The sequence below is a fragment of the Strongyloides ratti genome (genome assembly GCF_001040885.1).
Source record: "Strongyloides ratti genome assembly S_ratti_ED321, chromosome : X".
NCBI lineage: Eukaryota > Metazoa > Nematoda > Chromadorea > Rhabditida > Strongyloididae > Strongyloides > Strongyloides ratti.
In genome coordinates this window covers 2,702,718-2,728,275 of record NC_037309.1, presented here as the reverse complement: position 1 = coordinate 2,728,275, position 25,558 = coordinate 2,702,718, and the positions used below count along the sequence as shown (strand labels likewise).

Genomic DNA, 25,558 nt, shown 5'->3' with positions numbered 1-25,558 from the left:
AACATTTTTATAAATTCATCTATAAAAACTTTTTACTGTTGCGCATACGTTTATCTTTTTAAAAGTAGAATTTCTATATATATATATATATAATGTATAGATGATGTTTGAAGAAATTAAAGTGACGACATTCAACTTTTAAGTATTATTCTAATTTGCATTTTCTTTACCCCTTAACTCTATTTTCCTTTACTACCATCATGAAATATAAATATATTTATATATAGTTACAGTATATATTTTATGGAATATATTCTTTAAAAATAGTTTCATAAAATTTATTAAATTCTCAAATTTCTAAATAACTTTTTATTTTATTATTATTATTATTTTTTATTTTATTTTCTATATATACTTGTTTGTTTTGTGTCATAGGCTTTAAAAATGTCTCGTATCATATAATTTTAACTCTAAATAGTTTATTATAAATTATTGTTTATCCATCAAATTATGGCCTTCTCAGTCATGTTTAGTAAATTCAAGAGAAAAGCCTAAAATAAAATCTAAAAACAGGGCGTTCATTTATATTAATAATGATATATATATGTATATATAGAAATTGATATTATAGATATATTTGGCGACTTGTATATATATATATATATTTATATTATTAATATTATTATTATTTCAACATATTTATAAAATATTTGTTAATCTTTTCTTTAATTTGATGAAGATTATAATAATGTCCCACTGTCTATTTTATGCCTTCACATTGATTCTTCTTATTTATAATGATTCATTTTTATTATCACCATATTGGAGGAAGTAATTTTTATTTGATTTCAATTATATATATATGTATGTGTATGTATGAATATAATTCAAGCTCTTATTATCTTTTTGTCCTTTTATATTTTATTATTTTTAAAAGATCAATTTTCATCATTAGAATGATATCACCCATGAAAGTATTTTTAATAGACTAGTAAAATAATTTATTGGTTGAGGAGGTAACGAGTTCTCTCATTGATCTTACAATTACCATTTTTCTTTTATTTCCTATAATTATTTAACAACAATCTATTTACTCGTTTTATTTTATTTTTGCGTATTTTATTTTTGACTTATCTATTAGTTTTTATTTATTTTATTTTTTTTTTTTCTAAATAAATTTTTACTCTAGTGTATATAAGTATTTCATTTTTTATTAAAAGTACCATGTCTCCTGAACCTGGTGGTACCAATTATGATGGTCGTCGAAAACGTGTAAATTCTACTTCTACAGCAAGTACAAGCTTGCAAATCCGTAAAACTCCAGCTAGTATGACAAAAAGGATAAACAATAATAACTTGCCATCAACAGCTATTTTGATAAGAACTAGAAATAATTCAACAAGTTCAGCACAAGCTGAAGCTCTTAAAAATATTAAAGTGAAAAGATCTCCAAGATTACGGACAATATCGTTAAATATTGACGAGAAAAAATTTTTTACGGAAAGGAAACCTACGGCTTCACCATCTAACTCATCTGAAAGTTCTAATTATTCTACTGGTGATCCTAAATCAACAACTGTATGCGCAAAAAACAAAACTTATAATATTTTAGTTATTAAGAATGGTGGTACACGAACACGACCTAAACGTAACTGTAACTCAGTTCTTAATAATGTTAGTTTATTTTTATTATTATTATTATCATATCATCTTGATTAAATATGAGGTTTTTGTATTACTGATTAATGCTTGATTGTTTACATAAGAATAATTAATTATAACCGTATTATTATTCGTGGTACTTTTAATATTATTTTTAGTTTGCCATTCACTCCCTCTTATATTACTTTATTATATAGATCATTGTTTAACAACAATAATTATCTTTCTATAATATTGTTATGTTTAGAAGTAGACAATACAAAAATATATACATAAATATAAATGTAATTGTAATCATAAACAGACTTTTATGTTTACCATTACATTTTGATTTAACATTCAAAAATTAAAAAAATATTTATTCTTTTTTTTTTAATATAATCATTATTATTTACTATAATATTTTTAGCAACAAAATTATAACAATAATTCTATACGCAGTTGTTCTCCTGGTAGAAGTAGTATCACAAACAATATCACGGGAGGAGGTCAACAACATATCAATTCCAATAATATGATGTACTCCGCCAGTCCAGCCTCAAATGTAAGTTCATACTACCATAACAAATAGAATTTTTTTTTTTGCAAAAAAATATTTTGGCTTACTTGTCCTCTTATCTTTTTTTTTTAATACTACATATCAATTTTCACAGACAAATGTTTTTACAAAAAAAAAAAATAAAAAATAAAAAAAATCTTTCACATGCACATATAATAATTAAATAATGAGCTTCTTTTTTTTATTGTCCCATCACCTTTATTTATATTCCCTTTTATAGTATAAAATACATACATCGATGGAAGACGTTATTATTGAAGAAAATTTTCAAGATGAAGAAGATTATGATCATCTTCGTGTAAGTATAATATATAATAGAAATAATAGTTTTTTATTTTATTTTAAAACATACCTATACGTATGATAAGAATGTAGAAAAAAAAAAAAAGTTACTAAAATTAAATATAATGAAAGTGTATATTATAAATATTAAAAAATTAAGGCAGGCCAGTTTTATATATTTTTTTAAAATAAATACCATTACCAAGTTTTGATATGATCACAAAACAATGATCATATGGTTACTTGAAATTATCAGTTTTCTTCTTATTACGATTATACATTTTATTTAATGTCATTCCTTTTAACTGGTTCTTTATAATTTTAGGTTCCTGGAAACTATTCGTGCTCTGAAAATTTGAGAAATCATACTGGAAATTCTCAACATCAATCATCACCATCAAGTGATACAATTGGATCTTTACCAAGACCAATTCCATCAGCTAATGGATCATCTGGTGCTAATAGTCTTACCTCAGATTCACCACTTGGAAGTGGATTTGGAAAAATTGTCAGTAGTTCAGCACCAGCATCATCTTTTGAAATGGAAGCATTAATTAGAGGAAGAACAGGTACCAACTCTTCACAACTTTCAGGAATGCCAATGGCATCAGAAACAGAAGTATGTCGTGATAGAAGAAAAAAAGATATACATAATATGATAGAAAGAAGACGTCGTTATAATATAAATGATAGAATTAAAGAGTTAGGGCAAATGCTCCCAAAATCAACAGCAGAAGAAATGAAATTAAATAAAGGAACAATTCTTAAAGCTTCATGTGATTATATAAGACAATTACAAAAAGAGAATGAACTATTAGCAAAACAAGCTCAGGCAGGGAATGTAAGAAATCAAGATGCTTTAACAAAAAAGTATCAAGAACGTATACGTGAACTAGAAGAAATAATATTAAGAAATAATTTGGCAAAACTTCCTCAATCAGATTCTACATCTGGAAATGGTAATCAGGTAGTGTTAGGAAAGATGATAAAACAAGAAGTCTTTGATGATTATAAGCCAACAAATACACCCTCACCTCATCATATCGGTTCTTATGGCTCTAAAGGCTTTGTGTCGCAACTTTCCGAAATGCAGATTACCGGTAGTCCTATAAGAAATCCACAAAATAATTATATTAATGTTCATTCTAACGGACAAGGTAACATGTCTCAAATGATGCATAGTCCAGGGTATAGTTATTTTAATGATTCTACTTCTGGAAATGGTGGATCAAATGTTGCTAGTGAATATGGTACACCTAATGGTAATACATTACAATGGGCATCAAATGGGCAATCAATGAAAATGGTACCAGAAAATAATTTCGACTTAATGGATGAATTAAATCTTTTTCAATCTTCAAGTAATCCAATGATTCAAGGTGATCAAGTTAATGGTATGATGTCTGGTAGTCAAATGTCACCAGACATTACTTGGGATCATTCTGGTTTTAGCCCAGAGGGTGCTTCTAAAACCACCGATCAAGGAAGAGTAGTTAATATGGATTATTAACAGAAATTATTTTATTATTTCTTTATTTTTTTTAATAAAATTGGAAAAGCGTGTGTAACATTATATTATATAAAAGAATGTTAATGATATCAGTGAATGGAAAAATAAACAGAAAGAAGTGTCAAAACAAAGATTTTTAAAGTCTTTATACATTTTACAATTCATCTATGTATAAATATTAATTGAAATGATGTTAAATATTATTATTTGTGATATATTTAAAAGATGGATTGCCGACAAATATTAAAAAGTAGCAAATTTGAAAAAAAAAATTATAACCTTCTTTATTGAATCTTTAACAACACTTCTGATACTTATATTTGTTAAAGTATATATATATTAAAAATTTGACTTTACTTTGTACAAAATAAATTTTAAAATAAATTGTGCTCCTCTAAATAATATATATACCTTTCATTTATGCATTTTAACTATATTAAGATTAAAAAAAAAAAACTTTTTATTTTATAATTCTTTCTTATACATATAATATTGTGTCATTTCATCGTATTATTTCTATAAAAAAAATGAAGATATTAAAAAAAAAAGACTATTTAAGTTTTAATGCATTAGATATAATTGTTAATTCAACAAAAAATTTTTAATTCAAATAAATCATAATAACGTTTATTTTTAATTTCTTAATAATCTGTATTTATTATGATTTTATTAATAATTATGTTGTAAATAAAAGTATTTTTCATTTAATTCAGTGTTATAAATAAATATTAAAAGATAAATATATCTTATTCATAAAATGATAAACCATCTGAATACATTTATAAACTCATTAAGTCAAAATATGACCTTGTTAATAATAATCAAACAAAGAACATATGTTGTAATAATAAAGCTTTATATTTTGTTACTCTTTTATATACCTTAACGTTAATTTTAAATATACATATGTAAATTATTGTCTTTTTTTTCAAAGACAATATATATATATTTATATGATATTAACTAATTAATAGGCATATAATGACATTAGAAGTAAATAAAGAAGATAATTATCATAACTTGTCTTTTAATAGTTATTATTTTCATTAATATTCGGCTTTCTTTTTTTTTTTTTATTATAATAATAGTTTTCTGAATCCATTTATATAAATTCAATTTATTTTAGCCGCTCCATTTATTGTAATTTGTATATCTCTTATTCATATGTATACATCATCAAAGATACATACATCTCATCAATAAACTAACAATATTACGGGATCATAAAGAAAAAAGTTGTAGTAAAACATTATTGTTAATTATTTTAATGATTATTATTTTCATTCACCGGTAAAATGTAATTAAAATAAACGATAATTACTTGAGTCAGTAATATCTCAATACAATATAAACATTAAAGTAACATTATATTGTAAAATATGAAAATGTAATAATCTTTATCAGGGACATATAATGTTTTGTTGATGATTGTAATTTTTAAACATCAAATATTGAAGACAAAAAATTGATATATAATGTATCTTTTTTAATTATATTAAATGTTTTATTTTTTTAACACATAAAAAAAACTATTTATATTATAATATAGGTAAAGTTATTTTAATGTTCGATTTTTAAAATTTTTTATGCCATTTTTATAGAGTCTTATCAAAAGTTTTATTAATTTAATAAAAATAGTACATTTATAATAAAATTAAACAATAAAATATTGGTATATATAAAATAAAATGCTAAAAATAGTCAACTTTCATATTCCAGTTTTATTGTTTATCTTTTTTATTTCTTTAAAAATTTGTACGTGTAACTGTAACTAGAGGGGTTTATTTAAAAATAACAACAATTTTTTTTAATCATTTTTATGTTTCAATAAATAAAGAAAAAAGTATAAAGATTTTTATAATAAATATATGTATTTAAAATAAAATAATATTTATAAATATATGTATGAAAAATAACAATTTTTTGAATTATAAAATAATAATATAAAGAAATTTTTTTTTTATTAATATTTGATGAAATATGATTGAAATTTGTTATATAGAAGTGGTAAAAAAAAAACGTTTTAACTTTTCAATGTTATTATATTTTGGAGTACTATTAGAAAAATGTATATTAAATAAATTGTTATTTTTATTTTGAAGTAAAACAAATCAACATATTATTTTTTTTTACCTGAATAAATTATTTTAAAAATGATTGATTAAAATTAACACAATTTTTTAATCAAAAAGGAAAATTAAGTGGTTACTTTTGTCATGAAAATTAACTTTTATTTTTAAAATATAAAAGTTAGTGTATGTTAATTGGTAATGATTCATTATTTATAAGATAAAAGAGGTATTTAGATTAAAAATAATATAACTAAAAGATAAAAGGAATTAGTAGATAAATAAATGTGAAATCAATTAACAATTGTACCATTTGAAACTTTTCTATTCTTTTGTTTTTATTTTAATTGACAAGTTAAAGTTATCAAAATTTTGAAAATATAATCCTCATATCATTTTCCAAATGTTCTTCTTCTAAATTCTTAAACGTATGGTCAACTAACAAATTTTTATTGGTTTTAAATGTTGAAAATTAATGAGTTTAAAATATAAATAATATGCATATAATTGTATTTTAAAATCCATTTTTCATTTTAAATTATTTACTTTATTATATTATTACAAATTATACCAAAAAAAAAGAAACAATTAAATATCTTTCATTTTTTTACTATTATTAATTATTAAAATTATTATATGGAAAATTATAGAAAATAATATATTTGTATCTTTGGTTAAAAAAAATATAATAATATTAATAAATTTATATATTTGAAATAATTAAATATGTATTTTTGACTAATAAAAAGACATTAACTTAAAATATTAAATATTTCATTTAATATATATATTATGATAACTAAAAATCATTTTTGATCTAATTATTTTAATATAATGTCCTATTCTTTTTTAATAAAAATTTAAATTATTGAATCTTTTATTATCATTTTCTTTTATAACTGTAAATGTCAATCTTTTAAAAAGTTTTCTTTTATACCATTGACTTGTTAACAAAAACTATTTTTCATTTTGTATTATGCATTACTTTTTTTATGATTATTTTTAAAGTAAAAGTCTTTAAATTATTTTAACACTTGTTTTATGCAATGAAAATTTTATAATATATAAATATATATTATCTTATGAAAATGGAGAATAAAAAGAATAACTTTCTAACAGAAATATACTCTTTTGGGAGGCGTTAATTTAAATTCCATGATTCGAAACGTGAATAATAATAATAATAATGTTTGAAGACAAAATACTAAAAAAAAATAAATAAAAAGATATTTATTACGTTTTTAGGAGATAGATGGCATAATATATCTTTAAATATGATTAACTTTCATAAATATAAAATACAATATAAGTGTTGAAATATCTTTCATAATGACTTCCTATAGGACAATCTTATTATCTTACATTCAATTATAATGTAACTTAACATTTATATCATATCTATTATATTATTTCATGTCAATTTTTGATTCTACATTTACTATAATATTATTAGAATTTTTTTTTTAGAAAAATAAGACTAAACTGATAAATTATTTCAAACGATTATATTACCATTTTTTTTATGTGATAAAAAACATCTCAAAATATATTTGTTTCTTTTTTAACTTATTTACATTGAAAAATAAAATATTAAAAAGAAACAAAGATGCAATTAGATTGGATACGAACTAAAGGAAAAAAAGTATGTTTTAAAAAATTGTATTAAACATTTAAATTTTTAAAATATTAAAATTATAATGAAGTAAAATTAATAGAAATTCATTTTAAAACAAATTTTTTGGTTCTTTCAAAAGTTTAATAATATGCTTAAAGTTATCTTTTGTTAAAATAAAATAGTTATTTAAAAGTTAAGTAGTTAAAAATTGTTTTTAAAAATACATATTTTTACAACAAAAGTAATAAAAAGTTTTGTTATATATGATAATTTCTTTTTATAAGGAACTATTCATATTTATATGTTTTTAGCAAAAAAAAGTTTTTTTTTTATATTTCAGTTAAGATATAAATTATTAATTTTTACTTAAAGATGATTATTTAAATATATCTAATAGATCTTTCTTAATATTATTAGTAATAACATTTTTATCTATAGCTGTTAAAAATACATAAAATGATGTATTTTTTAGACAAAAAAAGTTTATATGATAAATCATATGGTTTAAGGAAGCATAAAATTTGTAAATGTTAATGTATTGTGCTTCATTAGTTATAAATTTATAGGTTTGTAACAAATTTGGTATATATCCATAAAATTATAAATTTTTTTTTATTCATTTATCTTAAGTATTGCTATAAAATTAAATAATAAAAATATTTATGTTTTTTTTAGTAGTTTTTTTTAAATAAAATAAGGTTTAAATATTATTTTAAAATAGATAAATATATGTTTCTTTAATTTTATTAACATATATTACCTCATATAATGTAATCATCTACAATTCATTTTCAATACATAAGATTCTTTTTAAAATTTTTAATAATATTTTTTTAAAATAAAACATTTTTTTAAATAGTAATTAAACTTTTCTTTTATTAATTAGCCTTAAAAAGAAAACATACTGCTATTAGTCAATGGAAACAAGAATTATATGCTTTTTTAATAAGATCATAATATTTTTTATTTAAATTAAATTTATCATCTTAAACAAAATATTACATACTACTGTTAATTGAAAAAACTAAAAAATGAATTCCATTGTTAATAAGCTTATTTCATTAAAGGATTCAAAAAAATATCTTAATCAGGTTAAAAAATACTATTTTTTTTAAAATATTCTTATTTTTTTAATTTTTTTTTTAACTTTTTAGGCTACACCATTTATAGTTCATTTACTTATGATATGTGGTGTTGCTATATATGCAATGTTTGGAGCTATTGTTATGCAAAGTTTAGAAGCAATACCAATAATAAAAGAACATCCATCAAAAGGTAGTATAAAAAATAGTAACAATAGAGAAAGTAGAGAACTTATAAAAAGTGAAGATAATGAAATGTTAAAAGTAAATCGACATTGTTTAATAAGTACACTTCAAAAGTCAATTAATGATATTTGTTCAGATGAAGATACATCCTTAAGAAGTATATTATATTCAATTGATTCATGCTATCATGTAATTTTAAACTCAAAAAGTGTTGATAGTCTTCATGTTATTGAAAAAATTATATATAATACTAAAACAGGAAAAGATGAGGTTGTTTTATATGAAGAATGGTCTTTTTCTGATTCTATACTTTTTGCTTTTACTGTAATTACAACAATTGGTTATGGAAATGTTGCACCAAAATCATTTGGTGGTAGAATGTTTTGTATATTTTATGGATTAATTGGTATACCATTTACATTATTGGCTATTGCTGATTTAGGAAAATTTATTTCTGAGGTTATGGTATCAGCAAGTAATATTTATACTGTAGGAATAAAAAAGATTAAAAAAAAATTAAGATTATATAGAGATAATAAATATTTTGGTTTTATTTTAAAACAAATAATACAAAAAAGTCCATCTAATTCAAAAAAAGTTTCAATTTACATTAATCCTGAGCATGTTGAAGACCTAGAAAATGGATTAAATTACAAAGAAGATTTAAATAAAATTGAAAGACCATTAATGTCGCAAAATAATAATTGTTTAAGAAATTCTAATAAAAATTGTAATTCAAATGATAATATTTATAATTATGAAGATAAAACTTCTATATTAGAATTTGAAAATAATAAAAAGAAGGAAGAGGAATCAGATAGTGAAGATGAGGAGAAAAGCCATAGTTATTCAAATCAAACATGTTCCTTAATGGGATTATTTATTATTTACATTATTCTTGGGGGAATGATGTTATCAGCTTACGAGCCAGAAATGACATTTTTTAATGCTATTTATTTTAATTTTGTCTCATTAACTAGTATTGGTTTAGGTGATATAGTACCAAAATCACAAGAATATATGTTTTTTACAATTATATATATTGCTATAGGTTTAGCATTGACAACAATTGCTATTGATATTGCAGCTGATTATCTTAAAAAATTACATTATTTTGGAAGAAAAATTGAAAATGTTGCCTCTGTTACAATATGGTTTGGTGGAAAAAAATTAACAATGGGACAATTAGTTAAAAATCTTGGTGATCAATTTAATCTTCCTATGACAACTATAAAAAATTTAAATTTAGACGATTTTGTTGATAAGGCAATTAAAGTTGAAGCTGGTGAGATTGAATCATTACGTCCACCACCATTAGAACCTAAAAATATAATGACACTTGATGAAAGTGTTAGTTTTGCTGATGGTAGTGATGATTGGATTCCAAATGATAAAGAAGATTTTACTCCATTTATTTGTCCAAAAAATGAATCACCAATAATTGAAAGTTTTCCAAAAATTCTTACACCTATAGTTGAAAATTTTCCAACATTATTAAAAGAAGAAATTCCAATTAGAACACCTACACCAGAAATACTATCACCTACACCTTCATCTAAAGTATCAATACCCAAATGTATAACACCTATACTACAAAAAATTGAGACACCAGAACCTGAAATTGAATTATTACCACCTATAAAAACACCATCACCAGAGGTAAAAGAAGAAGATACATCTGTAGATGATTATTTAAATCAAAAAAGACGTGGATATAGTGAAGATGCATGGAGAAGGTATCAAGAATATCAAAAACAATGGCAAAAATTACGACAAGTTAAGCATAATAAAGGAAAATCACCTAACAGAAAATTTTTTTCTGTTGTTGAAACTGTTACAGATGAGGTATTAAAGAATGAAAAAAAACGTAAAGCATCAGAGTTTTCATATCTTTCATCAAATACACCAACCTCATCTGAGTCAAGTATAAAATTTGACAAAAAAAATAGTCTCCAACATGAGATGTTTCGTCCCATCTCAAGAAATAGGAGTAGTTTATCATCATCAACTAATAAATCAACTGATATTAAAAGAAAAAAAAGTCCTTCAGTTAACACTGGTGAAAGGGTTAATGTTAAACATAGTAATGAAAAAAATAATTTAACTGGAAATGATGAAACGTTAAATATTATAGATGACAATGATAAAAATACAAAAACAAACTTACCAGTCAAAGGTAAACCACCATCTATAACATCATTATCAACAAGATTACCTAAAGGATCAAGATAATAAATATATATATATATATATATATATTATAAAAGATACATTGTATTACTTTATTAAAAAAATACACTTTAATAAAAAAAATATTATCTTAATAAATATCATTTTTTAATCAATTGTATTTAATGCAATTTTTACTTTTTTTTTATTTTCTTAGACTGATAATGTAATAATTGATATCTTTAATTTATTAAAAATTTTGATCATTTTAATAAAACTTTTGAAACATCCTGTTCTAATCTTACAGGATACAAATAGTTTATAAGCTATGTCTATTTTACAGAAAGGGTACAAACTTATTTTTTAATTTTTTGTTTTTCTTTTAAATAATAAAGCATACATATATACTTATTTTGAACTTAAGAATTAATAATAAGATTATGAGTATAAACGAAAGTGAAAAAAAGAAAAACACATTAATATATTTTATTAAAAAATTTAAAACATTATGGTAGAAGGACAATAAATTTAGAGATGTTAAGGAATTTAAAGATAATAAAGAAATTTTTTTTTAGTTTTTTAATTTAATTAACTTTTTAATTTTATATCTTTAATTTTTTTTATTAATAAATTTTGGATTAATCATATTTTATTATTTTTATAATCAATTACCTTAATAGAAATATTTGTTTTTAACTTTTTATCTTTATACAAGATAGGTACAATTTGTATACAAATTATATACAGTTTGTACAAGTTTTTTACTTTTCAAAATATTGTACAAATATAATCAATACCTTTCTGCAAAATAGTTGTATACATTTTCTATATTATGCACGACTTTGAACCAGGAACAAAATTTTATAAATATATAGAAATAACTCTATTTTTCTAAATATTACTAACCCGCAAACTAGAAATTTTATATATGTCTGTTATTTGCGTACATATATTAAACTATATATTTATTAACAAACTTTCTACTAATAATATTTAATTATCATTTAATACAATAAAAAAAATTTATTTAATAAATATATTTTTTTACATAAAAATATTTGTAAATTTGAATGATTAAAAAATATTGATATAAATATTGTAAATAAATATAAATTAATATATAAAGAATAAATATTTTTATTTGATAACATTTTATCTTAACTTTGGAGGTTGTTAATATTTATACATTTTAGTTTTGCAAACTTATCTATTATATTTGCAATAGTATTATTAAAATTAAGTATTAAGTTGATTAAATAAAATTATAAAAATAAAATTTGTTGATATTATTTTATAAATTTAATATATTTTTAATAATTGAATATAATGTATATGGTAATAATAATAAAAATAATAATTATAAAAATATTATTTTTCCGGTGTAAATTAAATTTGTTTTTACTTAAAAAATAAAACTTTTTTGTTATTTTTTTCAACTAAGTGCTATAAATTTTTATACCATATGTTTTTAATTTTTAATTAATTGTAAAGATATAAGTTAAAATGGTTTTAATAAAAAAATTAAAATAAAAATTTATTGAAATATTAAAATGTATATTTGCAGAAATTATTTAAATTTTATTTTGTTATTCTTTAACAATATCCACAGGTTTTTTTACAATTTTGATACATTAATTTTTTGTAAACAATATTTTTACAAAGTTTTTCGTAGCTTTTACAATAATTTGTGCCTTTTTTATCAAGCTCATCAATGCAATCGTTTTTATCATTAGATGTATCATTATTATCATCTGTTGGAATACAATATCCACAAGTTTTTTGGCAGTTTTCTTTCATCATTTGTAAATATTGTGGATGTTTACAATAAGATTTTAAAGATGTACAGTCATTTGGTCCACTTGTAAAATTATCCTTGCAATTTGATGATTTAACAACACCTTCATCACAATACCCACATGTTTTTTTACATCGATCCATCAAAAATTCCTTATAATAAGAATTGGAACAATAATTTTTCATAGAATCACAGTTATCTTCTTTATCTTTACAATCATTAACAATTATTGGTACTAAACCATCAATATTTCCATTTATTTTAGTTAAATTTATAAAATATAAAAAAACTATAAAAAAAGAAAACATGATCTTTGAAGTTATTGTAATTCAAAAAGAACATTTTATTTATCATTGCTACAAATTATATACATTTTTTTAAAATTTTTTTAATACTTTGAAAACTAAATAATTTCTATGTAAATGAATGAAATTGTTGATTAATGTAATCTTATTATTTAAAAATTATTAAAAAACTATCTAAAAAAAATTAATTTTTTTTTATTAATATTGAATTGCAAAAGTATAGTATTTTTTTAGACATAAATTATTTATATTCTAATAAATAAAATATTTATACTTTTTCAAATGTATAAAACTATGATTAAACAAAGCTAATAAACTTTTAAAGTTTTGTTAAAGTTAATTTAAAATTGAATTTTGTATGCGTATTTGCATTTTATGTATTTAACATTAAAATGCAATCTTCCAATGACTAAAATAGTAAAAAAAAATTATTTTATGGTTAAATAATCACAAACAAAAAATGAAAATATAATAAAGCATTTATAAAATAAATACTTATTTTTAAATTATATATAAATTTTTTTTTAATTTTTAGAATAGTCTTTTTTATTGTTTTTTTACCTAGAAGATTATGAATATGATATTCGAGTTATTTCACTTGTATAGATAGAAATTTTCCAATGCTGATTATAACTCGAATAACTTCACTTACACTCTTCTTAAAATAAAATTGAGTTTTACTTCTAAATACATTTTTTTAATACTTTATTAATTCAATAAATTAATTGTTACTGTTATCAGTCTAATAATTGTAACCATCATCTGATATCAAATTTTTCATACTTAAAATAAACTTTACCTGTCATAACTACTAAATATATAATTATCGATAAAACTAAATACAATCATGTAGTAAATTTTGATATATTGAAATATTCAAACATTAACGAGCTAGACATCTTAACCATTTATTATTTTTAATTTTAAAAACGCTGTGATGTTACAATAAAATCAAATTAAAATGAGATGACTAAATTACACAAAATAACCTGAAAAATGCTGTCAAAATATGCATTTCAGCAAATTTTTAAACTTGTATTTCTGCAAAATACACTTTGATTTAGAATTCAGTTTATGTAACGATGATTTATAAACATTTATCACAGATTAAATAATGAATAGTTTTTCCACAATCTGCCCTCACTCGATTGGAAATATGAATCATAGTAAGATTATTAATAATATAAATAGATATTTTGATACATTTATAAGATATCAATAATATTTATTATCTTCATATCATTTGACAATTATAATTATTTTTTTTATAAAATCATATAATAAATATCAGTATATTTATCTCTGATAAAATAATTATTATAAACATATAGTAAAGATATATAATTTTTTAAAAGAAAACATTGTTGTATGGTAAATCTATTGTTTTGTTAGTAAATTTTAATATCTTTTTAAAATGTTTGTTAATATAAAAAAATTTATTAAATAATTTTATGAAAAATCATTTATTTACTCTAAATTACAATATTTTATTAATTCAAAAAATTTTTCCAAATCTTTTTTTTCTATACCCAAATGTTTGCTTGTACAGAATGCCTCTGAATCATCAATAACTTTTTCTATCAAAAATTTAAGATCATCATTTTTAATCGAACTTTGAGTTTCAATAACTGTATCATATTTATGTTTTATTTTATATAATTTATTAATATCTTCTGGTAGAACACCACAACATCCTCCAATACCTGTAATTGGCATTATTTTTTCCCATTCATCAGCATAATCATAAAATAATTTTGCATCATTGATAATATGTGGAACACCATCTTCATATATAATATCACCCTTATTACTTTTAATAATAATTTCTAAGTAATGATCTAAACTATTTAAGGATTTCAAACTATTTAATATTCCAGAAATATAATTTGGATTAGTACAATTAATACCAAAATATTTAAATTTATTAGATTTTTTAACAAGTCTAAATATGTCAATAATATTACAATCACCATAAGTAAATTTTTCATTTTTACATGTAATAGATAATCCTAAACAAAAATTTGCTATATGATTTTTTAATAAAGAATCTAATACATTAATTAAACTCTCAATTTCATCATATAATGTAAAAGTTTCAAACATTATACATTCTGATGATAAAGATAATAATGATTGTACTTGTATTTTATAATACATCTCAACAACATTTTTTTGAAATATATTATTTTTATATAATGGATGACAATTCTTACTTAAATATTCACTTTTATTCTGAAAAAATGTTGCTATTGGTCCACAACTTATAATAACACTTGGTAATGATAAATTGTTTTTTGTATTTTTATTATATAATTGCATAATACTTTTTGGAATTTCATAACTAATCTAAAAATTAAATAAATTTTTTTTTCATTTAATAAACAAACTTTTAATAAATACCAAATTTCATTTAAATTTTTTATTTTTTTATATAATCTAGGAATTGATGCTTGATAATGTGATGTATATAATGTACTTGAATAATTTTTTAAAAATTGCATATGAATATTAGCTAATTGAAGCCATTTTTTATTAACAGCAAGATTAAATGAAAAAAACCCATAATCAATATATTTTTGATCATCATCATGTGTGTTATAAAAAAATTCAATACTTGTACCTAAACCACCATCCAATATATGATATCCCATAATACGTATATTTTGATAAAAATATTTAATTTTATCTATAAAAAAAATTAAGTTTAAAAAAAAGAAACATAAATTATTTTATATAAAAGTATCTTACAAAAAAAAGAAAATACTACATAAATATGTTTAATAACACTTTTCAAAAAACGTCATAGGATAACTTTTTTAAAATTAAAACAAAAATAACATTTTAATGTAAAAAAATGTTTTATTTTAAAATGCATAATATATTTTAACCAAAATAAATTTATATAAAAAATTTTATATATAGATATACTTTTTTTTATACATTTTTTTTGAAAAATTTGTTTTAAAAATGTTGTTTTGCCAATATAAGATACGTGAAAATTTGTATTGTATATATATATTTTTTCTTTTTACATAAATTGTTATTTTCTCCATTTCATTAATTTTTGATTTTATTTGTATGTAATATAGGAAGTTTAGTAATAACAAAATGATTAATGTGTTAAATTAAAATGATTTTTAAAAGTTTAATGGTTTTTATAATTATTGTTATTTCTTTTTACATATTTTTTTTTGTTACGTAATAAAAAAATAATTGTCAATTTTTTTTATACCATTTTTTCATCAATGAAGATACATAGCTGCTCTGTATGGTCCTTGAGTTTTTAGATATTGGATAACTAATGATGGACCACCTTCAACAATATCATGAGGTATTGCTGATAATGGGCACCTTTCAATTGACATTATCTCTAATGAACTACAAAGTGCCAATTCAAATGGTAAATTATGAAGGTAACTATTATCATTCAAGTATAAAGACTTCAATTTACCCATATGCCCAATTTCTTTAGGAATAAATGTAAGCATATTTTCACCAACACGAAATTCAGTCAAATTTTGGAGATTTCCTATTGTTGCTGGAAGAGAAGTTAATTTGTTACTTTGAAGCCATAATTTTGTTAAATTTGTCAAATATCCCAACTCATTTGGAATTGAATCTAACTCATTTTCCTCAACATCAAGTTCTCTTAATTTTCTTAAATTACCAATTTGTGGTGGTAATCTTTTAAGAGTATTTGTTGAAATTACAAGAACTTCTAAATTAACTAATTTATCAATATCTTCAGGAAATGTACTTAAATTATTATTTGAAATATTTAATTCAGTTAACGATGTCCATGTACCAAAATCAAGAGGAAGAGAGGATAATTCATTGTCTTTTAAATTTAATTTTGTAAGACCCGTAGCTTTTGAAAATATTCCAAAGGGAATTTTTGAAATTTGGTTATGTTCAAATGATATGGAAACAGCAGCTTCAAATTGATTAGGTCCTCCTTGTGGGAATGATGATAACATATTCCTACTAACATTTATTGTTTTTAATAATGGTAGACTTGATAGTAAACCATCTGGTAATGAATGAAGTTTATTATTTTCAACAATGAATTCTTCCAATTTTACACAATTTTTTAATGTTTCAGGAAGTTCAATTAACTGGTTGTATCTTATAGCTAAACGTGTTAGAAGATTTAAATTACCAATTGATGTTGGTAGTTGGCGTAGTTCATTTTGTTGTAAATCTAATTGTGATAATTTTGAACAATTTCCAATTTCTTCAGGAAGATATTTAATATGATTAGATGATAAAAGACATATTGTCATTGATGAAAGGCACCCTATTTCAGATGGTAACTCTGAAATATTGTTATTTCTTAAATCTATCATTCTAACATTAATTAAATTTTTAATATCTTTAGACACATTTTTTATATGATTATAACGTAACCATAGCTTTTCAAGTGAAGGTATTTTATAAATGACAGCTGGAATGTTCTGAAAAAAAAAATAAGTAAGTTAATATGTATCTTAAAATAACAAAAACAATTTTAACTTTATTTTTTGATTTTCACATAACATGTGATAACACTTTTTTTTTATTCTTTTTTTAATTAAATAATTTAAAAAAAAAAAACAAACCTCAGAAAATTTGTTATGTCTTAAATCGAGTGTTTCTAACTTTTGTAATTGTGACAATGTATCTGGTAGTGAAGTTAAGTTATTTTCAGATAACCCTAAAATTTTTAAATTTGTGAGATGTCCAATTTCAGAGGGAAGTGTTGACAATTTATTTTTGTAAAGAAATAATTCAGATATTTGTCCATATAATTCACCAATAACTGGTGGAATTGATTCGATTGAAGCAGAATTAAAATCTAAACGTGTACTTCCGGATTCTTTACATTTTTGTATTTCTTTTATTATATCCTATAATAATATTATAATAATTTATGATAAGATATAAAATTTTTTTTTTTATTTTATAATTTTATTATATTAAAATGTTTCTTTTGATGAATTTATAAAAATAATTCTTAACAATAAAACTAACTTTTCTTAATTTGTTTTCTAAAGTATTAGCTGAAGAGCTTTTTTCATTTAAACTACTACGATATTTGCCTCTAGCAAAATTAGATAATTTTTCAATAAATGCAGAAGGACTTTTTGAACGATTAGCTATACTAGAAGTTTTAGCATGTTTAACTTCTTTGTTACCACCATTACTATTTTGTTGAGATGTTTTAGATGATGATGGTCTAAACTCAAACTCATTATTTGCTGTCTCCTCTTCATCCATGAAAATAGCTACTTCTTGTTGTTGTGGTGTTTCAGTTATTTTATCTTTATCTATATTTTGTATATCTTTGGTATGTGAACCAAATCTAGTATGTATATGATCAGCTAATTTTTGTGTACAATATACAATAGAATCGGCAAATTTAGATGATGTAGAGTAAAAAGGTTGTGCACTAGGTGGTAAATAATAATATGTATGCCTGGAATTAGGTCCAGGTGATATAGAACTTTTTGCAATACGCAAAGATTTTGATTTTCTTTTGTTGCGATCCAGTGTGAAGGTTATGTACAAATTCCTTCTCTTATCTTAAAATTATGTAAAAATGGGTGTGTTCAATATAAAATAAGATAAAAATGAAGAGAATGATAATATGTTAAAAGGTTATATATCATTAATAAAATAAGGTTATCAATTTAATATTATGGTTGAAAAAGTATTGAGAAAACAATAACATTTTAATAAATTAAACAAATTGATAGTTATAATAATATAAATAGCATATCATATTGATATATTATTATAAGTGTAAAGATTATGACATATCAATTATACAATTATTAAAAGAAAATGCCATAAACATATAGATAAAAATATAATATAAATACTAGATAATTTATATACATATATATTTTTTTTTAAAAAAGAAAAAAAAAATAAGAAAAATAGTAATTAAAAAATAAAAGTAAGTAAAATAATTGATTTTTTGTTACATAATTTTTTTAAAATTTACTATTAATCACATCAAACAATAAGTTAAGAATAATATATATATATATATGATAAAAATTTAATTAAATATGTAGTTTGTTTAAAATTAAAAGAGATAAAAAGTAATACATTTATTTTTAAATATAAATATAAAATAAAGCTTTACATTGTGTATTAAAACTTTTTCTTTACATTAAATAATGATATAATCAATCAAGCGATTTTTATTAAATTTTTATTTTTATTAAGTAAAAAGAAAGAATCTTTAATTAAATTGTAAGGTTAATATAAATGTGAAAGGTGATCTTATTTAAAAAAAAAATTTACAATATAATTTTGCCAACCTGTCTTTTTGGCCTACTTTAAATTATTTAACCAATTTGTATAACAATATTAGACTGGTTTAAGATCAATTAACTATCAGGAAAAGTTAATGATTAAAAGATAGATAGAATTAAGTTATTAAATACTTTTTGTTTTTTTTTTTTTTTAATTTTTATTTTTCATAACTTTATTTAAATAAAAAAAAAAATTAAAAAGAAGGTAAATAGATATTATATGTATATAATAATATCATATTTGACGGCTTATTAAAAGATATATGAAAAGGTAATAATAAGATAGCTCACTATATATAAAAGAAATTGTTTCAGGAATAAAAAGTTTCTCATAAAAGTGATAAATTATTTAGTTAACATATAGAAATAAATAATTAATAGATAAGAAAAGTTGTAGTAAAAGTATTAGAATGTTAGCAACTGGTATGCCTTATAATGTATCTATTTATAAATAAATGAAATTATTTGAAAAATTAGATGGCCAGATAAGATTAAGCGATCCTTAGCTTAACCTAAGGATTTGATAAAAGAAGCCTACTTAACTGTCTGTTACTAAGACCGTTATTTTTAAAATGAAGATGAATTTATTTTGTGGTATCTTTTGTTATCAACAAAATGTATACATTTAAATAGATGAACTTCTTATTGTTATTATTTTAGGAAACAATTATCAACAACATAATAGTATTTTATATATATAAATATATATTATAATAATAATATAAAGGATAAATAAATCACATATACATCAATTATATATTTTCTTTTCAATAGAATTTCAATAAATTTTTAGTTGTTGATATGTCTGAGATAATTTTATAATGTTAATATTGAATTTTTAAAAATACATATATATATTATTTTTTTGTCGTTATAAAGTCATTAGAAAGGTAGAAATAATAAAATTGAAATAAAACAGTGCATGATGATATATAAAAGGAAGGTAAAAGAGAGTAAACAATTAAAAAGTAATTTTCATTTGTTAAGGAAAATATAAAAATTGTTCAACCTATTAACCACATTGATCTAGTATATATTTATATATAGTTAAATAATTATAAAAAAAAATGGTAATAGTGAAACGATTATCTAAAAAAAAAAGTAAACATTTGATAATATTTCAAGAAATAATTAAAAATGTATGACACAAAGAATACATTATCTAAATTCATAATAACAAAATTAAATTTTTTTTTCTTCAATATCTTTTATTTTAATATTCTTTCATTTTATAATAAAAATTTTTGATTAAATTTCATTTGTATAATTTTTTACTAGTATTACTTTAAAAATATACATATTTATATATTTATAAAAATACCATTGGGTCTCATCAAAAATATCTATATATCTTTGATAGATCTTATATAAATTATGATAAAAAATATAATATAAATGACAGCATTTAAATAAAAATTTTTATATTTTTATTGAAAAAAAAAAGCTAAAATATTTTTATTTAAATGCAAGATAAGTGTTATTAAAATAAATAAATAACATAAAACTTTTAGTACTTAAAAATTTTTTTTTTTTTTAAAATTTTGTCATGATACTGTTTTTAGCATATATTTGTATATATAATAGATATTAATTTTATAATGATAGTAATTAAAATAACAAATATAATTGTTTAAAAAATGACATCAATACTATATGATTATGATAAATGTAAAAAAATATATATAATTTTCTGTTAAATTGATGAATTAAATTTAAAATTGTATAACTAGGTTTTTTTTTACTAAACTTTTTTTTTAAATTATATTGTCATACCTTGTTTTTTTTTGAAACTGATTATTAATACTTTAGGTATTTTTTTTTTATTTTGAGTATCTCAGTGTAACATTTTAATAATTATATAAATAAATTTTATTTTAAAATGTATTATACAAACTTGAAATTACTAAAATTATCAATCAACGATAATTGTGTTGTGTGTTTTGAATTTTTTAACCTTTTTTTAATGCATCATTAAATTTAACTAAAGAGAAGTGATATGGTTAGAATGACGGTAATATACAATTAGAAGTTTATATTTTCATCATTATTTAATGTTTTAAAAAATTTTTCTTTTAAATTTTCTAAAACTAATTGATAATTAAATGGTAAGAAAATATCTATGTATTTATAATAAAAAAAAAGGATTATTTTTATAGTAAAAATTTCATTTACTCCATTTTAATTTAATTATAGTTGAATGAAAATAAATATAATAATGGTTTATTATATATAATAACATAATAATGATAAAAACCAGAATAAAAAAAAACTTTTTCTTACTATATATTTGAAGTCAAGTTGATAAAAGTTATATAAGTTTAAAATTGTTAAATGAAAGTAAATGTATAAAAGAATAATGTTTCATTTATTTAAAAATGTCTATAACAAATAAGAATAACAGAAAACTTTTTCTTTAAATAATTTTTAAATTAAAAAAAAAACTATCGATTTATTTAGTTGGGAAAAAAATTGTATAATGAAGGAAAAGGTGATTTTGTAACTAAGATAAATAATTTTATTTCTGGTCCATGAAGAGAAAATAATTTTTGAAGAAAGAATATTAAATAAAAATATGTATGCCAAAAATAAATTGCCATTTATTTTACTCCCGGCATTTGAAGGATCTCTTTAGAATGTGTTAATTGAAGTGAATTTATGTAGACCATCATATGGTAAAATAAATAAAATATATATATATATATAAATATAAATATATCTAGTCTAAGAAGCTTTTTTCAATAAGTATTTTGTACTGTTAAAAATATCAATTTAAAAGAAATTTATCTTCTTTTATTTTTCTTTTCTTTTTTTTTTTACTTAGTAATGTTTATTAATTTGCAAATCAAATCATAGAAAGCATATAAAAGATATATCAAATTATGGTGGAATGAGCAAGTAAATCATTATGTTTGACAATAATAGGATAAGCTTATCAATTATTCTTCAAACATATTTTATTTCATCATTATACGATGGTTATATATTATATATATATATATGTATATAAATAAATAGATATATATTTATATATTTAAAAATTATTAATCAAATTTTTTTTTTAAAATAATAAAACAAAAGAAAATGTGATAAGTATAGTTAATGTTGAATAGAAGAGTAGATGTTTGCAAAAAGATAAAATTCACCAGATATTCAAAAACAAATAGGTTATTGATAATTAAATGACTAGCTAAGTAAAGGCAATCTAAATATAGTATTTCTTTATAATGATAAAGAAATAATTGAAATTTTATTTAAAAATTTAGAATGTTACATGAGTAATGTAAATACATATGTATATAAAAAAATATAATACAGTTTCAGGAAAACGTCATATACCCTATTTGTAATATTTATCAGAAAAAATTTTTAAAAAGGATAAAATATTAGATGTAAGAGCGAAGACTCATGAATCTCTTTTGGGACTTGTTGAGAAACAAATTTTGTCTACACAAAAATGTACATTGGTAAGTAGAAGAATATTATGTACAATTTAACATTAACTATAAACTAAAAAATATACATATATATTTATATATTATCACTAGTTTTAAAACTTATTTGTTAACAAAAATAGGATGAACCAAAGAGATCCTATAAACCCCTCAAAAACTATAAATTTATTAAAATAAAATTTCTGTTTTTATCATATCTATTATTTTTTAAATCATCATAAAGTAACAAAAAAAAAATACTCAATTTTATTAAATATAAATAATAAATTTGACAAAATATTAATGAAGTGATTAGATATTAGTAAAAAATAATTAAAAATTTGGATAAAAAAAAATAATTAAAAAATAGTTATACATTTAAATTCTTATCTTACTTTAACTAATGTATGTAAATTTTTCATATATTAACAATTAAATAAATATTTTTTTCATTATTACATTATATTACATATATTTGTAACAATATTTTCTTCTATACCAAAGACTCCATTTTGAAAAATTAAATAGTGGAAAATTTAGTATGTAACATTAAACTTATGGAAATAAAAAGTTTTTTTTTTTTATAATCATTTAATAAAAGATATTTTTTCTAATAAAAGAGAAATAAAAAAATTTTTTTTTAATATATTTTAGTATTTTTGAATATGGTATAAAAATGTTATTTTTTAAATAGATAATAATTTTCAATATTTATTAAATATTTAAAGAAATGAATAGATTCATTTATAAAATAAAAATTAAAAGTTATTTAATAAGAAAAATTTAACAATTTAAAATTAAAAATCACTTATAGTAAAAAAGTAAATATGAATATAAGTATAGTAATTTAAGACAATAATAAATTTGTTAGTAATAAAATTTTAGGAGAAAACAATAATAAAATTTTACCTGTTTTATATTCTTCACTGAATTAAAAGTAATATAAAATAGCTTAAAGATATTGTAATTACAATTTATGTTGTGACAAAGTAAATCAACTAAAAATCATTCTTGAAATATTACTAGGTTTTATTGTTATTACAAATATAATATTCCTTAATATATTAAAAATATTTTCACCACTTATATAAGTGTTAAAATGTAAAGTAAAAAAGAGTACAATTATATTAATAATTGTTAGCAATTAAAATTGTTATAATAATTAAACATCATAATTTGGCTATATACAATTTTATTGCAAAGAATAAATAAAATAAAATTGCAAAAATTGTTATTGGTTTAAAGTAATATATAAATATATCATGAAACAAAAAAAAATAACATATACAATTGGGAAAAAAAGAACAATTGTTGTTTATTTCAAAAAGAAAAAATTAATTAAAAAATCGGCTTAAATTAATTAATTTTTTTTCTCTACTTTTATTTTTAGCTATCATTTTTTTACTCATAAAAAGAATAAAAAATTTATTTTGTATTTTTTTATTTAATTTTCTATTACTTAATATATATATATGTTTATATTTTTTTAAAATTCATATAAATATTTAGATAAATCCATCTTAAGATATATATACATATATTTAATTTATTTTTATTTGTTATAAATAAAAAAAACTTACATGAATTTTCATATATCCACTTTGAAGTTTTTGTTTGTCTTTTAATTTTAAGCCAGCATAATGAAATTTTTCTTTTTCTTTTTTATTATTTGTTTCAACTTCAATTACAGAAACTCTTCTTATTGTTTTTCCATTATTTGTAGATGTTTTAAATGAATTTTGACTACCTGTATCATTATTACTATCCGAACGATGAAAATTGCCATTCATTAAGTAAGATAGAGAGTAACGACGTAGAAAATTTTTTGATTGATTCTGAAAAAAAATTTTAAATATATAATTTTATAAATGGGATATATATATATATATAATTAAAATATTGTTACACTACCTAATTTAGACATTTTTTTATATATATTTTAATAAGTGGAATAAATTTAATTAATAATGACAAACAATTATAAACTAACATTTTGTGAAGAAGGTTGATGATGTTCTTGTTCTAAAAAGGTAGTGGTACCATTATCAGTTGATGATGGTATATTATCAAATGAGCCTGTTTCAGCTGTTGATTTTAAATAATGTTTAGAAACGCTAGAAATATTGTTTGGTAAATGTTCAATTGTATTATGAATATCTTTATTAGATAAATGTTTTCCAGGTAATGAAAAACGTCTTTTATTAGCAAGATAAATTTCTTTAAAAATATTTTGACGACGTGGTGAATAGGTAACAGATGAGGTAGATGGATCAGTGAATGTTGTCTTGACAGAAGAATTTTCTAAATACAAATTTTGCAATTGTTCTTGTGCTGTAATTGAAGAGGTATCCTCCTCCTCTTGTTTTTCATTTTTATTTTCCATTTTATTTGAATGAATTTTTGATATATATACATCTACATCATCATTATCAACCATTTTTAAATTTTTAGATAATTCATTTACCAATTATTTTTTTTTTATCTATAAAAAATTTTTCAAATTTATACTATTTTTTTTTATTAAAAATAATAATTCTAGTCTATTATTATTAATATTATAAGAATATTATATCCAAAAAAAAAAGACTAATTTAAGTATTTTATAATAAAAATATATTAATGACAATAATTAAATAACTAAAAAAGATAAA

The 25,558-nt window shown here is 20.1% G+C and overlaps 5 protein-coding genes across 5 annotated transcripts; 2 read left to right on the top strand and 3 right to left on the bottom strand.

Moving 5' to 3' along the window:
* Positions 1 to 1,164: 1,164 nt before the first annotated feature.
* SRAE_X000058400 (MIP04163p) lies at positions 1,165 to 3,953 on the top strand (the record flags this gene model as incomplete). The annotated part of the gene is made up of 4 exons (XM_024644946.1): positions 1,165 to 1,614; positions 2,012 to 2,146; positions 2,382 to 2,459; positions 2,769 to 3,953. 4 exons carry the CDS (start codon positions 1,165 to 1,167, stop codon positions 3,951 to 3,953), a joined length of 1,848 nt encoding a protein of 615 aa, XP_024510453.1.
* Positions 3,954 to 8,668: 4,715 nt separating this feature from the next.
* On the top strand, positions 8,669 to 11,137 carry SRAE_X000058300 (Potassium channel subfamily K member 18; the record flags this gene model as incomplete). The annotated part of the gene is made up of 2 exons (XM_024644945.1): positions 8,669 to 8,728; positions 8,792 to 11,137. 2 exons carry the CDS (start codon positions 8,669 to 8,671, stop codon positions 11,135 to 11,137), a joined length of 2,406 nt encoding a protein of 801 aa, XP_024510452.1.
* Positions 11,138 to 12,667: 1,530 nt separating this feature from the next.
* On the bottom strand, positions 12,668 to 13,012 carry SRAE_X000058200 (ShKT domain-containing protein; the record flags this gene model as incomplete). Its single annotated transcript, XM_024644944.1, has 1 exon — positions 12,668 to 13,012. The coding sequence occupies one exon, from the start codon at positions 13,010 to 13,012 to the stop codon at positions 12,668 to 12,670; it is 345 nt and encodes a 114-aa protein (XP_024510451.1).
* A 1,629-nt stretch (positions 13,013 to 14,641) lies between these two features.
* SRAE_X000058100 (Homocysteine S-methyltransferase domain-containing protein) lies at positions 14,642 to 15,825 on the bottom strand (the record flags this gene model as incomplete). Its single annotated transcript, XM_024644943.1, has 2 exons — positions 14,642 to 15,520; positions 15,562 to 15,825. 2 exons carry the CDS (start codon positions 15,823 to 15,825, stop codon positions 14,642 to 14,644), a joined length of 1,143 nt encoding a protein of 380 aa, XP_024510450.1.
* Positions 15,826 to 16,416: 591 nt separating this feature from the next.
* On the bottom strand, positions 16,417 to 25,344 carry SRAE_X000058000 (Leucine-rich repeat protein SHOC-2; the record flags this gene model as incomplete). Its single annotated transcript, XM_024644942.1, has 5 exons — positions 16,417 to 17,628; positions 17,773 to 18,060; positions 18,185 to 18,730; positions 24,488 to 24,742; positions 24,898 to 25,344. The coding sequence occupies 5 exons, from the start codon at positions 25,342 to 25,344 to the stop codon at positions 16,417 to 16,419; spliced, it is 2,748 nt and encodes a 915-aa protein (XP_024510449.1).
* Positions 25,345 to 25,558: the final 214 nt, after the last annotated feature.